The sequence below is a fragment of the Panulirus ornatus genome, chromosome 7, assembly GCF_036320965.1.
Source record: "Panulirus ornatus isolate Po-2019 chromosome 7, ASM3632096v1, whole genome shotgun sequence".
Taxonomy (NCBI): domain Eukaryota; kingdom Metazoa; phylum Arthropoda; class Malacostraca; order Decapoda; family Palinuridae; genus Panulirus; species Panulirus ornatus.
The window spans coordinates 34260870-34279794 of NC_092230.1; the positions used below are offsets into that span (position 1 = coordinate 34260870).

The 18925-nt window shown below is 43.6% G+C and overlaps 2 protein-coding genes across 4 annotated transcripts in view; one reads left to right on the forward strand and one right to left on the reverse strand.

Annotated features, from left to right (window-relative positions):
- The window catches only part of LOC139749512 (serine/threonine-protein phosphatase PP1-beta catalytic subunit), a 269037-nt gene that overhangs the window by 86931 nt on the left and 163181 nt on the right, over nucleotides 1-18925 (reverse strand). The gene's annotated exons all lie outside the window — the stretch shown is intronic.
- LOC139749511 (dnaJ homolog subfamily C member 28) overlaps nucleotides 1-18925 on the forward strand; it is a 59752-nt gene that overhangs the window by 13139 nt on the left and 27688 nt on the right. For all 3 annotated transcript variants that reach the window (XM_071663460.1, XM_071663458.1, XM_071663459.1), the window contains 3 exons: nucleotides 2428-2541; nucleotides 3673-3804; nucleotides 7834-7992. In XM_071663460.1, the coding sequence (XP_071519561.1) occupies nucleotides 2434-2541; nucleotides 3673-3804; nucleotides 7834-7992 (399 nt within the window). In that variant the 5' untranslated portion in view covers nucleotides 2428-2433. The remainder of the gene's footprint in view (nucleotides 1-2427; nucleotides 2542-3672; nucleotides 3805-7833; nucleotides 7993-18925) is intronic.

Below are 18925 nucleotides of genomic sequence, written 5' to 3' on the forward strand. Positions count from 1 at the left end.
CACCTCCCTAACAACCCCATCCATAAACAAATTATACAACCATTATTTACCAATAATGTTTGCCAGCGCAAAAACATATAATCTAAAATTGCAGGGAAAATACAGGAGATATATCAGTTTAAAGTACACAAACGTACCTTTCCCATTGTCCTTTGAGAGAAAACGAAGAGGCCTTAGCTTTGTTAGGATCTCCCCAAGTAGAGCCTTATCAGTCTTTGTGGTGTGCATTAAAATCTCCTGCATACAGGATTTCAGCACTTGAATGTTAAGAGATTAATGCTTCATGGCAGTGTCTAATATATATAGCTTTATATATATATATATATATATATATATATATATATATATATATATATATATATATATATATATATATGTTTATTTATTTATTATTTACTTAATTTGCTTTGTCGCTGTCTCCCGCGTTAGTGAGGTAGCGCAAGGAAACAGACGAAAGAAATGGCCCAACCCACCCACATACACATGTATATACATACATGTCCACACACGCAAATATACATACCTATACATCTCAACATATACATATATATACACACACACAGACATATACATATATACACATGTACATAATTCATACTGTGTGCCCGTATTCAATCCCATCGCCACCCCGCCACACATGAAATAACAACCCCCTCCCCCCAAATGTGTGCGAGGTAGCGCTAGGAAAAGACAACAAAGGCCACATTCGTTCACACTCAGTCTCTAGCTGTCATGTAATAATGCACTGAAACCATATATCCTGGAAACTGCTTGGAATTACTACTACTTTTTGGGAGGCTGGGCAAGAGTGTCATCAGCTGCTTTGTGTCATTTGCTATGTATATATATTTTAGAAGTTTGTACAACACTAAAGTCATTGGTGTGTAGGGTATGTTTTCACTATAAAATTGAATATTAAGATATATGCCTCAGGGATTTAGGCGAAGTTTTCTTAGGTTCTCATGATTTATACAAGTGTTCACTTACTTTTATATTAATTTACCCTATATTTGTCATGCTCTTCATAGCCCTCCCTATTATTATATGATCATAGATAAGATATATTGTTTTCAGCTCCTGGTCTTGACTTATTCTCCTCAATAAATTGTATGATTCTATGAGAAATTCTGTTAGACCTCACCATTAAATAGGAGGCAAAACTATACTTCAGCATTACAACTTTATCTCCCCTTTAATTAAGTGCAGGTGAAAACCAGTAACATGGCCATCTGGCCAGAAACTTTAGTTTCTAAAGCTTTGAATTGATAAAATCATAGACTGACTGCTATACATATTCACCATAGATATTGATGATAATGAGAACATGAATGAAAGCTAGACCATGCAATACTTGGCAAGCTGCTGCATCACATGATTATTATGTGGCTATTGGCAACTTACGGGTGGGTTGGTTTGATATCCATTTCTTTCACTACACCTTGAAGCTATGGAACTCTCAACCATCTTGTGTCTTTCCCAATAACTATGATTTGGCACATTTTAAAAGATGGTATTTCAGTCCCTCCAAAATTTGTAATGCTTTCCCTCGTCTCTTTTCTTTGCCTTTCATGAATCTCTATATTTTAACTATCCATGACTGGAGCCTCAAACATCAAAAAAAGGAAGACTATTTACATTAGAAAAAAAACTCTCTCCTTGTATCTACAAAGTTTGCAGATACTAATATTACTTTATTTACTGACATAATTTAAAAGCTCTTCAAAGGCAAGGTTATATGTATCAAGGTTAAATGCATAGGAAATTCTAACAAATCATCATATAGTACTATGAGTTTCATACTTTTGTACACCTAGTGATATCCATACTAACAATTGTAGTTGCTCTCACTGCTCAAAGGATGATATAACTTGACAATAAATTCCATTCAGAATTATATTAATACTTTGAGCTAACAACAAAGATTGCACACTATAGTATTTATTGAATCGGTATTTTCGTTCATTTGATGATTTTACTAGACTTCTCTCTTAATGCGACTGCTTAGTAAGTGCTCCTCTCTTAGAATGCACATCTTGTAAAGCAATTTTCAATTATGATAAAATTACCCTTATTTACTCTGAGAATCCACTAGAATTTGTTGAGAATCTGTAAACATTTGTCTCGTAACACATTTCTCATGAAATCTCTCATGATCATTAGAATAATTCATGCCATAATCATTTCATGTATGCCAAAAATATTTTAAGTAACACATCTTTATTACCAGCAGATTTAAGAATAAAGATGACCTTTACTGGTTCCTTTTTTGTTTCTGAATTATGATTTCCCTATAAACAGAAGTGTGAGGTTAAAGAGTACATGATAATTTTTACTGAAATATTTTTGGATATAGATCATTAATACCCAGAAAATTATGTAATTTTAAACATTATTCACAAGAAGGGTTCAAGTTTTCTGTGTTTCCAGATTAAAATGCTGACATTGTCTCGGAGGTTGCTCTTTTCACAAGTGCTTTTCATCAAGTGTGGGAATTATTGGATTTGTACACAAGGCTTTCACTCTGAAAAAAGAGACTATTCAGTAAGTTTCTATAACATAGAATTCTTTTCCACTTGGCCTCTCATTTTTACATGATTTATGTTATTCAACATATCATAGTTAATATTGCATATGGTGGCTTGCAGCCTTTCATAAATACAGATGTAGTTGCTTAAAGCAAACTTCCAACTTAGAGGTATCCTTTGTCTTATATGTCTGTTAACATTTTTTTGTACATAATCATCTTTAAATCTCAATTATAATCTCTAAGAAATAATATGATGTGCATATGATTTATCTTGTTGAAAGCAGAATCATGTAAAGGAGTAAAATTAGAAAGAACCTTGTATATTGAAATATTTTTCCAATTTATGTGCAGATGTGAAATTACTGGTTTTCTAGGTTTTGAGAAAAAAGTGTAAACAGTTTAGACAAATATATCATACAGTATAATAGAAATTATGAGAAGACATAAGGTAAATAGTGAAGATGAGGAAAATATGTGTCAAGAAATCAAAAGCAAGGTACATTGATGAAAGCATGTTGAGATGACATGGTCATGGGATGTATGGCAGATGTTTAGCAGAGAAAGAAATGTTACAGTATTATGTTTGAAAGGGAGGAGAGATATGCGATGAAAGAGATGGATCGCTGCAATATTTGAACTGTTGAAGTTTGCAGGCACTTCATTTCAGATATGGTTGTGTATGTAAAATGATGGGTGTCTGTGTGCGAGGGTAAAAATGTGAAAGTTGATGTTTATCTCTTTTGATGACTCAACTTGATGTGCAATGATGATTATTAAAAGTTCCCTTTAGCATGCAAGACATTTGATTGGATGTGTTTTTGTGGTTGTTTGTATGTGATCCACCCTAGTTACATTGGAAGAATCAAAGATGATCCATGAATCTGAATCAATAGAATTTCTTTAGTAATTTTGTTTTTGAATTATATTCAGTGGAGGTAACTTTTCAGTCACAGTGCTCTACACGCATAGTTATCACCTATTCTGAAACATACTGGAAAAGAAAAAGATTACTTTACAGTATAGTATTATAACCCAATAGCACTGTAGTAACAATTTGCAAGTCCATTAATTTTCAGAGTAAGATTAAGATGTTTATGGTCTTCTTAATCTTTTATTTAATTCTCAATTACTGTTTTTTGTCTCAGCAATACTTTGAAGAACTAGGTCTCCCAAACAACTGTGACCAAGGGACTGTGCGTGATGCTTTTATTAAATTGACCAAAAAGTTCCACCCTGACAGTGGCCACCCAGAAGCTAATGCTGCAAAGTTTCAGCAGGTAAGAGGAATGGAGAGAGAAGAAATTACTTTAAGTGTTTCAAGTATGTATATATCTCTTCATTTATTTATCTGAGTGCTGCAGGAGCTTCATACAAGGGGTTCCTGGGAAAGGAAGGTATAAAATTTATTTGTCTGTATTATGAATGACATCTTTGTATTTAACTACATCTCATGTCATTTCTTGCAGTCAGAGCAGTCAACCTGCTTTAAAAGGTAACTGCAACTGTAGACAATTTATGAACAATATGACTGCATTTCATCAATGTCCGTAGTCATTGCAAGTATGTTATCCATCAAGCTAAGCATTCCTTTATTCAATGGAAGTGAGATAACCTCTCCTCATCATCCACTGATGTGTCTTTCTGGTCTTTGGCTAAGGGTATTTCTAACAACATCTGTTGCTCTATCTTGTCTTCTCTGTTCCATTCTGATGGTGCTATAGCTGTCTCTCCCACTAACAAGCAACTCTCTCTGCTTCCCATTTCTCCTCTAACTCCATTTTGGATGACTAACATTATATCATCCCCTAATGCTTCTCTTATCAATCCCAATCCCATGCCCCTTCCCAAAATCTCTTTGGACTATCTGAAAAGTGTCTCTCTCTCTGGACAAAAGCAATGCTTATGGTCCTGATGGCACCCATTCCTGTGTACTGAAGTGTGCCTCTGAACTTGCATATATGCTTGCTTGTCTGTTCCATATCTGTGTGAAAACCTAAAATTTCCTTCTCCTTGGAAGCATGCTTTGATGCATCCCATCCCTGAGAAGGGTGACTGTTCTGACCCCTCTAACTAGTGTCCTACTGCTTTGACATCTACCATTTCCAAAGTCTCTTAATTCCTCCTCAATTCCCATATCCTTAGACACCTTGAAACTCACAGTCTTCTCTCTGATCACCAGTACAGCTTCCATAAGGTGAGATCCACTGGTGATATACTTTCCTATCGTACTTATGTCTAGTCATCATTTCTGAGAGATTTTACTTGACATATCCTAAGCTTTTGACAGGGTGTACCATCGGGGTCTCATCTCTAAGTTCCCCTTTTTTGTCTTTCTCCCTCACCTTGTTCCTTCATATCAAGCTTCCTGTGACTGATTTATCTCTGTAGTTGCTGATGGATCAGCTAACCCCCTCCCCCTTTCTCCTTTAATAAGAGAGTCCATCAAGGTTCTGTCTCCTGTCCCCTATACTTTTTCTCCTTTTCTTTTACAATTTTCTCTCCACAATAATCAAACGTACTCATATGCTGAAGACTTAGCATTGCATACATCCACATCCATCAACTCTGCTCCTTCTCACACTCAATCTGCATCTGGTCTTGACACAGCTTCCTCAATAAACTCAGACTTAGACAGGATATCTAAGTGGGATGGACATAATCTAGTTAAATCTAATGCCTCCAAGACCCAGTTTCTACCCATCTTTCTTTTGAAAACTCCTCATAACTTTTGTCTATCCTTTGACAGTTCTGTCATAACACCTGTTGAGTCACTGAACATACTTGGTATTACTGTAACATCCACTCTTTCTTGAAAACCCCACAATATGGGAATAACTAAGTCTGCTTCTAAGAAACTGGGTGTCCTATTTTCTTCTAGATAGTTACTCCATTTATACAAAGGATTGATTCCCCCCTTGTATGGAATACTGCTCTCACATCTGAGGTGGTTCTAGCTCTGCATCCTTACCTGACAGAGTTGAAAGCAGTGTGACATAAACTGTACCAGGCTAACTTCCAAATTGACCCTCCTGCCCTATGCCACAATGTTGGTTCACTTTCTCTCTTCTACAGGTATTACTTCATTTTTGCTCCTGAGAGCTGGCTGCTTGTGTGCCCCTACCACTAGCAAGATCACATGGTACTAGGAAAGTTGCTGCATCATATATTTACTGTGTGGTCGTTGGCAGCTCAAGGGTGGGCCTTTTTGATAACTTTCCCTACACCTTGAAGATTTAAAACTCTCTACCTTCTCATGTCTTTCCCAGCAACTATGACTAAGCACATTTTAAAAGACAGGTTTTTCACTTCCTATGATATTCATAAATACTTTCCCTTATCTCTTTTTTTTCCCTTTCATAATCCTCTGTATATTTCAGTTAAGCCCGTGGACTTTTGTTTGTGACTGGAGTCTTTAACATAAAAAAGGGACTTATTTTCTTTATTTACTCAATAACATATCTTACATTTAGATTTTCAGTGACAGTTTTATATTTTTGTTGTCAGCTGTAGTCACAGTCTTTTGAAAATTAATTGATAAATGTATTACATAGATTCTGTGTTATGTAGACATTCATTGGTGGGGTCAGACTAGTTATGTTATAATTAACAAACATTATTTCTTTAAAGAATTAGAGACAACTAGTTGTTGCTTTATTCTCATTTGCTAACATCACACATCTGTATGTAATGGAGAAAGAGAAGTATTACAGAAAAAAAATCACATGTGGATCTCTTTATAAGCTTTTGAGACTTGGTTAAGTCCTAAGACAAAGATATAAGCTTTTGAGACTCAGGTTAAGTCCTAAGACAAAGAGAATGTATAGGATATTTTTTAACTTTATGTACAAATCTAGTCAATGTGGCATTTTCAGTCTGCAATTGGTGTTTTACTCATTTTTTTTTCTTTGTACACATATCCAGTTTCTTTTACCAATAAAAGCAGCTTTATGCAAACAGTCTTAAAAAAGTAGCAGTTCTCAGCAGCAGCACGTAAATAATATTCCTTCGTTAAAAAAAAAATCAATCTTCTCATTCTTTTGGCATTAGCTTCTACCATTTCATTCAAATGTTATTTGATATTTATTACAGGTACACCACTGATTTTCTGGCACCCTTGATTCCAAAGCCTTACCGGATTAAACATTTTGCTGGACCAACCATTGTCATGTAATAATAATTCATCAGCACACCTCTAACCCATTAATTATACATCTCCCATGTGTCTAAAGTATACCAAGGACTGCTGGAAATTCAAATTAAACAAATATTAAATGTTTGAGCACCCAAAAATGGTAAGTCTGTCCTTAGATTGTTTGAATCCTGTGGGGTCTTCTTCGTCTTCTGTTGTTAGTGTTTTCCTAGGTGTGCATCACCAGAATAATGCAGTTTTGTCTGCATTACACACCTGCTCAGGACTGAGGTGCTCGTCAGCTATGAGTTTCGCAAATTCGTCCACATACTCAGCAACTCCTTTGTGGTTTGCAGACTGCTTTTCTCTGCACACTTTATTCATGGAAATTCCATGACACTTCTTGAATCTTTGAAGCCATTTTTCACTATAGTCTTGCTCATGTTGTAATTTAAGTTCTTTATGGAACAACTTAGCCTGGTCCATTATCATATTACCTGACAAGTCCACTCCATCACTCCAACGCTGTCGAATCCATTCCATCATCACTTGATCATGCTCAGTACTCTTACCATCTTTCATAGTTTTTCTAATGGTCATTTGCTTCTTGCATTCGCTGTCTGCATAGAATTTCAATATTTTCTCCCTTTGCTTCTTTATATCATAAACAGTTGATGAACCAATACTGTAGATGTCACACAGCTTCTGCACCAAAACACCACTGTCCATTTTTTTCAACAGTTCTACTTTATCTTGGATCGATATGGACTGGTGTTTATGTTTGACACCACGACTGACACTCTCATATGTCTTAGAAGGCATAGCTAGGGTTAAATTTCAGCAAAATAAGCTAAGAATCTCCCAGAATTTGCAGTATCACCACGAGCAAGTGCAGTGTAAAGGATGTAAATAAGTGTGACCTACACAATGCCATCTGTGGCCACCCAGTAAACTAGTCTGGTGGCCGCCGTACTTTCAAGTTCCCTTGCGTAATTTTGTCCGGACTAAAGGAGGTGCCGAACCATTAGTTGCCGGATGTTGTACTTGTATTTATCTGTTGAGCTGTGCCAAGAAAAATTTAATGAAGCTAGACAATATTTTCACAATTTCCCACCACCAAAGGAATAATCTGACATTTATCAATACCCAGAGCTGTAAATTCCTTGTAATTTCACAGGTAGAACAAGCCTATCGTAAACTCTTACACAAATTTAGTAGTGATCGATGGAATGACAACAACTGTGAGGGAGAATTTGGTCTGTATTATGATCAAAAGAGGAAAGATCAGGCAAGAGAAGAGGAGGAAGAGGATGAAGACAATAGATATAATATTAAGGTAAGAATCAGAGCTCCTCATTGGTGCTTACTTTCTTTTATGCCAGTTCTTTATTTTCAGTATGACTATCAAAGATTTTGATTCTTATTTGTTTCTTTATTTGTAATATCATTCCATAATGCGTCTCTTTGAATCTGTTTTAATTGCTAATATTAAAAACTTTAATTTGTCCCTAGGCAACTTTAAAGCCCATCCTAGCCTTAATCAAATCATTATTAGAGAATTGAAAAAACATGAATACATAAAAAAAAAAGTTGTTCAAGACACACCCAGCTACCCAGGTTGACCCCCGCCACGTGATCCTCCTTAATCACTTTCCCTTTTAATGATTACTGCTAGCCGAAGCAAAAAGTGGTCAGTGTATGCTGACATGTACTACACGGCAGTACTCTAGCATGAAGTTGGGATTTAAATAACTTTGATCAGTACTGGCATCTGATGAGGTGGATTGTCACCTTGAAACATGTCATGCCACGTATAGAAAAATTCCATGTTATAAATATATATATATATATGAAAATAAAGTAAAATAAATATATATATTTTGCTTTGTCGCTGTCTCCCGCGCCTGCGAGGTATATATATATATTTATTATATTATTATTATTATACTTTGTCGCTGTCTCCCGCGTTTGTGAGGTAGCGCAAGGAAACAGACGAAAGAAATGGCCCAAACGCCACCCTATCTACCCAACGCCACACCCACCCCCACCACGAACCCCCACGCGTCCCCCCCCACACACCCCAAACCACCACCAACCAACCCGCCCCCCCCCCACACCCCCACTTCACCCGCCCCCCCACCCCCCCCCGACCCCCCCGCCCCCCCCCCCCCCCCCCCCCCCCCCCCCCCCCCCCCCCCCCCCCCCCCCCCCCCCCCCCCCCCCCCCCCCCCCCCCCCCCCCCCCCCCCCCCCCCCCCCCCCCCCCCCCCCCCCCCCCCCCCCCCCCCCCCCCCCCCCCCCCCCCCCCCCCCCCCCCCCCCCCCCCCCCCCCCCCCCCCCCCCCCCCCCCCCCCCCCCCCCCCCCCCCCCCCCCCCCCCCCCCCCCCCCCCCCCCCCCCCCCCCCCCCCCCCCCCCCCCCCCCCCCCCCCCCCCCCCCCCCCCCCCCCCCCCCCCCCCCCCCCCCCCCCCCCCCCCCCCCCCCCCCCCCCCCCCCCCCCCCCCCCCCCCCCCCCCCCCCCCCCCCCCCCCCCCCCCCCCCCCCCCCCCCCCCCCCCCCCCCCCCCCCCCCCCCCCCCCCCCCCCCCCCCCCCCCCCCCCCCCCCCCCCCCCCCCCCCCCCCCCCCCCCCCCCCCCCCCCCCCCCCCCCCCCCCCCCCCCCCCCCCCCCCCCCCCCCCCCCCCCCCCCCCCCCCCCCCCCCCCCCCCCCCCCCCCCCCCCCCCCCCCCCCCCCCCCCCCCCCCCCCCCCCCCCCCCCCCCCCCCCCCCCCCCCCCCCCCCCCCCCCCCCCCCCCCCCCCCCCCCCCCCCCCCCCCCCCCCCCCCCCCCCCCCCCCCCCCCCCCCCCCCCCCCCCCCCCCCCCCCCCCCCCCCCCCCCCCCCCCCCCCCCCCCCCCCCCCCCCCCCCCCCCCCCCCCCCCCCCCCCCCCCCCCCCCCCCCCCCCCCCCCCCCCCCCCCCCCCCCCCCCCCCCCCCCCCCCCCCCCCCCCCCCCCCCCCCCCCCCCCCCCCCCCCCCCCCCCCCCCCCCCCCCCCCCCCCCCCCCCCCCCCCCCCCCCCCCCCCCCCCCCCCCCCCCCCCCCCCCCCCCCCCCCCCCCCCCCCCCCCCCCCCCCCCCCCCCCCCCCCCCCCCCCCCCCCCCCCCCCCCCCCCCCCCCCCCCCCCCCCCCCCCCCCCCCCCCCCCCCCCCCCCCCCCCCCCCCCCCCCCCCCCCCCCCCCCCCCCCCCCCCCCCCCCCCCCCCCCCCCCCCCCCCCCCCCCCCCCCCCCCCCCCCCCCCCCCCCCCCCCCCCCCCCCCCCCCCCCCCCCCCCCCCCCCCCCCCCCCCCCCCCCCCCCCCCCCCCCCCCCCCCCCCCCCCCCCCCCCCCCCCCCCCCCCCCCCCCCCCCCCCCCCCCCCCCCCCCCCCCCCCCCCCCCCCCCACCCCACCGCCGCCCCGGGGGGGGGGGGGCCATTTCTTTCGTCTTTTTCCTTGCGCTACCTCGCAAACGCGGGAGACAGCGACAAAGCAAAAAAAAAAAAAAAAAAAAAAAAAAAAAAATATATATATATATATATATATATATATATATATATATATATATATATATATATATATATATATATATACATATATATAAGTTTCTATCGAGGATGTAAGGTATGTGTACGTGTAGGAAGAGAGGAAAGTGATTGGTTCTCAGTGAATGTAGGTTTGCGGCAGGGGTGTGTGATGTCTCAATGGTTGTTTATTTTGTTTATGGATGGGGTTGTTAGGGAGGAGAATGCAAGACTTTTGGAAAGAGGGGCAAGTATGCAGTCTGTTGTGGATGAGAGAGCTTGGGAAGTGAGTCACTTGTTCTTCGCTGATGATACAGCGCTGATGGCTGATTCAGGTGAGAAACTGCAGAAGCTGGTGACTGAGTTTGGTAAAGTGTGTGAAATAAGAAAGTTGAGAGTAAATGTGAATAAGAGCAAGGTTATTAGGTACAGAAGGGTTGAGGGTCAAGTCAATTGGGAGGTAAGCTTGAATGGAGAAAAACTGGAGGAAGTGAAGTGTTTTAGATATCTGGGAGTGGATTTGGCAGCAGATGGAACCATGGAAGCGGAAGTGAATCATAGGGTGGGGGAGGGGGCAAAAATTCTGGGAGCCTTGAAGAATGTGTGGAAGTCGAGAACATTATCTCTGAAAGCAAAAATGGGTATGTTTGAAGGAATAGTGGTTCCAACAATGTTGTATGGTTGCGAGGCATGGGCTATGGATAGAGTTGTGCGCAGGAGGGTGGATGTGCTGGAAATGAGATGTTTGAGGACAATATGTGGTGTGAGGTGGTTTGATCGAGTAAGTAATAACAGGGTAAGAGAGATGTGTGGTGATAAAAAGAGTGTGGTTGAGAGAACAGAAGAGGGTGTTTTGAAATGGTTTGATCACATGGAGAGAATGAGTGAGGAAAGATTGACAAAGAGGATATATGTGTCAGAGGTGGAGGGAACGAGGAGAAGTGGGAGACCAAATTGGAGGTGGAAAGATGGAGTGAAAAAGATTTTGAGTGATCGGGGCCTGAACATGCAGGAGAGTGAAAGGCGTGCAAGGAATAGAGTGAATTGGAACGATGTGGTATACCGGGGTTGACGTGCTGTCAATGGATTGAGCCAGGGCATGTGAAGCGTCTGGGGTAAACCATGGAAAGTTCTGTGGGGCCTGGATGTGGAAAGGGAGCTGTGGTTTCGGTGCATTACTACATGACAGCTAGAGACTGAGTGTGAATGAATGGGGCCTTTGTTGTCTTTTCCTAGCGCTACCTCGCGCACATGAGGGGGGAGGGGGTTGTTATTTCATGTGTGGTGAGGTGGCAATGGGAATGAATAAAGGCAGACAGTATGAATTATGTACATGTGTATATATGTATATGTCTGTCTGTGTGTATATATATATGTATACGTTGAGATGTATAGGTATGTAAATTTGCATGTGAGGACGTGTATGTATATACACGTGTATGTGGGTGGGTTGGGCCATTCTTTTGTCTGTTTCCTTGCGCTACCTCGCTAACGCAGGAGACAGTGACAAAGCAAAATAAAATAAATAAATAAACAAATAAGATACATATATATATATATATTCATTTTATTTATTTATTATACTTTGTCGGTCTCCCGCGTTTGCGAGGTAGCGCAAGGAAACAGACGAAAGAAATGGCCGAACCCCCCCCCCATACACATGTATATACATACGTCCACACACGCAAATATACATACCTACACAGCTTTCCATGGTTTACCCCAGACGCTTCACATGCCTTGATTCAATCCACTGACAGCACGTCAACCCCGGTATACCACATCGCTCCAATTCACTCTATTCCTTGCCCTCCTTTCACCCTCCTGCATGTTCAGGCCCCGATCACACAAAATCTTTTTCACTCCATCTTTCCACCTCCAATTTGGTCTCCCTCTTCTCCTCGTTCCCTCCACCTCCGACACATATATCCTCTTGGTCAATCTTTCCTCACTCATTCTCTCCATGTGCCCAAACCACTTCAAAACACCCTCTTCTGCTCTCTCAACCACGCTCTTTTTATTTCCACACATCTCTTTTACCCTTACGTTACTCACTCGATCAAACCACCTCACACCACACATTGTCCTCAAACATCTCATTTCCAGCACATCCATCCTCCTGCGCACAACTCTATCCATAGCCCACGCCTCGCAACCATACAACATTGTTGGAAACACTATTCCTTCAAACATACCCATTTTTGCTTTCTGAGATAATGTTCTCGACTTCCACACATTCTTCAAGGCCCCCAGAATTTTCGCCCCCTCCCCCACCCTATGATCCACTTCCGCTTCCATGGTTCCATCCGCTGATAGATCCACTCCCAGATATCTAAAACACTTCACTTCCTCCAGTTTTTCTCCATTCAAACTTACCTCCCAATTGACTTGACCCTCAACCCTACTGTACCTAATTACCTTGCTCTTATTCACATTTACTCTTAACTTTCTTCTTTCACACACTTTACCAAACTCATATATATATATATATATGAGGGGGGAGGGGGAAGGTATTCCATGTGTGGCGAGGTGGCGATGGGAGTGAATGGGGGCAGACAGTGTGAATTGTGTGCATGGGTATATATGTATGTGTCTGTGTATGTATATATATGTGTACATTGAGATGTATAGGTATGTATATTTGCGTGTGTGGACGTGTGTGTATACATTGTGCATGGGGGATGTTGGGCCATTTCTTTCGTCTGTTTCCTTGCGCTACCTCGCAAACGCGGGAGACAGCGACAAAGCAAAATAAATAATAAATAAATAAATATATTTTCATTATTATTATTTATTATACTTTGTCGCTGTCTCCCGCGTTTGCGAGGTAGCGCAAGGAAACAGATGAAAGAAATGGCCCAACCCCCCCCCCATACACATGTATATACATACGTCCACACACGCAAATATACATACCTACACAGCTTTCCATGGTTTACCCCAGACGCTTCACATGCCCTGCTTCAATCCACTGACAGCACGTCAATCCCGGTATACCACATCGCTCCAATTCACTCTATTCCTTGCCCTCCTTTCACCCTCCTGCATGTTCAGGCCCCGATCACACAAAATCTTTTTCACTCCATCTTTCCACTTCCAATTTGGTCTCCCTCTTCTCCTTGTTCCCTCCACCTCCGACACATATATCCTCTTGGTCAATCTTTCCTCACTCATCCTCTCCATGTGCCCAAACCACTTCAAAACACCCTCTTCTGCTCTCTCAACCACGCTCTTTTTATTTCCACACATCTCTCTTACCCTTACGTTACTCACTCGATCAAACCACCTCACACCACACATTGTCCTCAAACATCTCATTTCCAGCACATCCATCCTCCTGCGCACAACTCTATCCATAGCCCACGCCTCGCAACCATACAACATTGTTGGAACCACTATTCCTTCAAACATACCCATTTTTGCTTTCCGAGATAATGTTCTCGACTTCCACACATTCTTCAAGGCCCCTAGGATTTTCGCCCCCTCCCCCACCCTATGATCCACTTCCGCTTCCATGGTTCCATCCGCTGCCAGATCCACTCCCAGATATCTAAAACACTTCACTTCCTCCAGTTTTTCTCCATTCAAACTCACCTCCCAATTGACCTGACCCTCAACCCTACTGTACCTAATAACCTTACTCTTATTCACATTTACTCTTAACTTTCTTCTTCCACACACTTTTCCAAACTCAGTCACCAGCTTCTGCAGTTTCTCACATGAATCAGCCACCAGCGCTGTATCATCAGCGAACAACAACTGACTCACTTCCCAAGCTCTCTCATCCCCAACAGACTTCATAAATAAATATATATATATAAATATATAAATATATATAAATAAATATAATATATATATATATATATATATATATATATATATATATATATATATATATATATATATATATATATATATATGTGAATAAGAGCAAGGTTATTAGGTACAGTAGGGTTGAGGGTCAAGTCAGTTGGGAGGTAAGTTTGAATGGAGAAAAACTGGAGGAAGTAAAGTGTTTTAGTTATCTGGGAGTGGATCTGGCAGCGGATGGAACCATGGAAGCGGATGTGGATCATAGGGTGGGGGAGGGGGCGAAAATCCTGGGAGCCTTGAAGAATGTGTGGAAGTTGAGAACATTATCTCAGAAAGCAAAAATGGGTATGTTTGAAGGAATAGTGGTTCCAACAAAGTTGTATGGTTGCGAAGCGTGGGCTATGGATAGAGTTGTGCGCAGGAGGATGGATGTGCTGGAAATGAGATGTTTGAGGACAATGTGTGGTATGAGGTGGTTTGATTGAGTAAGTAACGTAAGGGTAAGAGAGATGTGTCGAAATAAAAAGAGCGTGGTTGAGAGAGCAGAAGAGGGTGTTTTGAAATGGTTTGGGCACATGGAGAGAATGAGTGAGGAAAGATTGACCAAGAGGATATATGTGTCGGAGGTGGAGGGAACGAGGAGAAGTGGGAGACCAAATTGGAGGTGGAAAGATGGAGTGAAAAAGATTTTATGTGATCGGGGCATGAACATGCAGGAGGGTGAAAGGAGGGCAAGGAATAGAGTGAATTGGATCGATGTGGTATACCGGGGTTGACGTGCTGTCAGTGGGTTGAATCAGGGCATGTGAAGCGTCTGGGGTAAACCAAGGAAAACTGTGTAGGTATGTATATTTGCGTGTGTGGACGTATGTATATACATGTGTATGGGGGTGGGTTGGGCCATTTCTTTCGTCTTTTTCCTTGCGCTACCTCGCAAACGCAGGAGACAGCGACAAAGCAAAAAAAAAAAAAATATATATATATATATATTATCCCTGGGGATAGGGGAGAAAGAATACTTCCCACGTATTCCCTGCGTGTCGTAGAAGGCGACTAAAAGGGAAGGGAGCGGGGGGCTGGAAATCCTCCCCTCTCGTTTTTTTTTCTCTTTTTTTTTAATTTTCCAAAAGAAGGAACAGAGAAGAGGGCCAGGTGAGGATATTTCCTCAAAGGCCCAGTCCTCTGTTCTTAACGCTACCTCGCTGTCGCGGGAAATGGCGGATAGTATGAAAAAAAAAAAAAAAAAAAAAAAAAAAATATATATATATATATATATATATATATATATATATATATATATATTAATATATATATATATATATATATATACATATATTCTCCCCTATCCCTGGGGATAGGGGTGAAAGAATACTTTCCACGCATTCATCATGTGTCGTAGAAGGCGACTAAAGGGGACGGGAGCGGGGAACTGGAAACCCTCTCCTCCTTGTATTTTCACTTTCTAAAAGGGGAAACAGAAGAAGGAGTCACGCGGGGAGTGCTCATCCTCCTCGAAGGCTCAGATTGGGGTGTCTAAATGTGTGTGGATGTAACCAAGATGAGAAAAAAGGAGAGATAGGTAGTATGTTTCAGGAAAGGAACCTGGATGTTTTGGCTCTGAGTGAAACGAAGCTCAAGGGTAAAGGGAAAGAGTGGTTTGGAAATGTCTTGACAGTAACGTCAGTGGTTAGTGAAAGGACTAGAGCAAGGGAAGGAGTAGCACTACTCCTGAAACAGGAGTGGTGGGAGTATGTGATAGAGTGTAAGAATGTATACTCTAGATTGATATGGGTAAAACTGAAAGTTGATGGAGAGAGATGGGTGATCATTGGTGCATATGCACCTGGGCATGAGAAAAAAGATCATGAAGGGCAAGTGTTTTAGGAGCAGCTGAGTGAATGTGTTAGTAGGTTTGATGCATGAGACCTAGTTATAGTGATGGGTGATTTGAATGCAAAGTTGAGTAATGTGGCAGTTGAAGGAATAATTGGTGTACATGCGGTGTTCAGTGTTGTAAATGGAAATGGTGAAGAGCTTGTAGATTTATGCACTGAAAAAGGATAGGTGATTGGGAATACCTGGTTTGAAAAGAGAGATATACATAAGCATACGTATGTAAGTAGGAGAGATGGCCAGAGAGCATTACTGGATTACGTGTTAATTGATAGGCGAGCGAAAGAGAGACTTTTGGATGTTAATGTGCTGAGAGGTGCAACTAGAGGGATGTCTGATCATTATCTTGTGGAGGTGAAGGTGAAGATTTGTAGAGGTTTTCAGAAGAGAGAATGTTGGGGTGAAGAGACTGGTGAGAGTAAGTGAGCTTGGGAAGGAGACTTGTGTGAGGAAGTACCAGCAGAGACTGAGTACAGAATAGAAAAAGGTGAGAACAAAGGATGTAAGGGGAGTGGGAGAGGAATGGGATGTATTTAGGGAAGCAGTGATGGCTTGTGCATCACTGCTAATGGGGAGGTGATAACAAGTAGTGGTGTTGTGAGGAGATGGAGTGAGTATTTTGAAGGTTTGTTGAATGTGTTTGATGATAGAGTGGCAGATATAGGGTGTTTTGGTCGAGGTGGTGTGCAAAGTGAGAGGGTTAGGGAGAATGATTTGGCAACCAGTCACTTTCCTCTCTTCCTACATGTACACATGCCTTACATCCTCGATAAAAACTTTTCACTGCTTGTAACAACTTGCCTCCCACACCATATATTCTTAATACCTTCCAAAGAGCATCTCTATCAACTCTATCATATGCCTTCTCCAGATCCATAGACGCTACATACAAATCCATTTGCTTTTCTAAGTATTTCTCACATACATTTTTCAAAGCAAACACCTGATCCACACATCCTCTACCACTTCTGAAACCACACTGCTCTTCCCCAATCTGATGCTCTGTACATGCCTTCACCCTCTCAATCAATACCCTCCCATATAATTTCCCAGGAATACTCAAACTTATACCTCTGTAATTTGAACACTCACTTTTATCCCCTTTGCCTTTGTACAATGGCATTATGCAAGCATTCCACCAATCCTCAGACACCTCACCATGAGTCATACATACATTGAATAACCTTACCAACCAGTCAACAATACAGTCATCCCCTTTTTTTAATAAATTCCACTGCAATACCATCCAAACCCGCTGCCTTGCCGGCTTTCATCTTCCACAAAGCTGTTACTACCTCTTCTCTGTTTCCCAAATCATTCTCCCTAACTCTCTCACTTTGCACACCACCTCGACCAAAACACCCTATATTTGCCACTCTATCATCACGCACATTCAACAAACCTTCAAAATACTCATCCATCTTCTCACATCACCACTACTTGTTATTACCTCCCCATTAGCCCCCTTCACTGAAGTTCCCATTTGTTCCCTTGTCTTACGCACTTTACTTACCTCCTTCCAAAACATCATTTCATTCTCCCTAAAATTTAATGATACTCTCTCACCCCAACTCTCATTTGCCCTCTTTTTCACCTCTTGCACCTATCTCTTGACCTCCTGCTTCTTTCTTTTATACATCTTCCAGTCATTTGTATTATTTCTCTGCAAAAATCGTCCAAATGCCTCTCTATTCTCTTTAACTAATAATCTTACTTCTTCATCCCACCACTCACTACCCTTTCTAATCTGCCCACCTCCCACGCTTCTCATGCCACAAGCATCTCTTGCGCAAGCCATCACTGCTTCCCTAAATACATCCCATTCCTCCCCCACTCCCCTTACATCCTTTGTTCTCACCTTTTTCCATTCTGTACTCAGTCTCTCCTGGTACTTCCTCACACAAGTCTCCTTCCCAAGCTCACTTACTCTCACCACTCTCTTCACCCCAACATTCTCTCTTTTTTTTTTTATTATACTTTGTCGCTGTCTCCCGCGTTAGCGAGGTAGTGCAAGGAAACAGATGAAAGAATGGCCCAACCCACCCACATACACATATATATACATAAACATCCACACACGCACATATACATATCAAGTATACATATATATACACACACAGACATATACACATGTACATAAATCATACTGTCTGCCCTTGTTCATTCCCGTCGACACCCTGCCACATATGAAATAACAACCCCCTTCCCTGCATGTGCGCGAGGTAGCGCTACGAAAAGACAACAAAGGCCACATTCGTTCACACTCAGTCTCTAGCTGTCATGTATAATGCACCAAAACTACAGCTCCTTTTCCACATCCAGGCCCCACAGAACTTTCCATGGTTTATCCCAGACACTTCACATGCCCTGGTTCAATCCATTGACAGCACGTTGACCCCGGTATACCACATCGTTCCAATTCACTCTATTCCTTGCACACCTTTCACCCTCCTGCATGTTCAAGCCCCGATCACTCAAAATCTTTTTCACTCCATCTTTCCACCTCCAATTTGGTCTCCTACTTCTCCTCGTTCCCTCCACCTCTGACACGTATATCCTCTTTGTCAATCTTTTCTCACTCATTCTCTCCATGTGACTAAACCATTTCAAAACAGCCTCTTCTGCTCTCTCAACCACACTCTTTTTATTACCACACATCTCTCTTACCCTTTCATTACTTACTCAATCAAACCACCTCACACCACATATTGTCCTCAAATATCTCATTTCCAGCACATCCACCCTCCTCCACACAACTCTATCTATAGCCTACGCCTCGCAACCATATAACATTGTTGGACCTACTATTCCTTCAAATATACCCATTTTTGCTTTCGAAGATAACGTTCTTGACTTCAACACATTCTTCAATGCTCCCAGAACTTTTGCCCCCTCCCCCACCCTATGATTCACTTCCGCTTCCATGGTTCCATCCGCTGCCAAATCCACTCACAGATATCTAGAACACTTCACTTCCAGTTTTTCTCCATTCAAACTTACCTCCCAATTGACTTGCCCTTAACCCTACT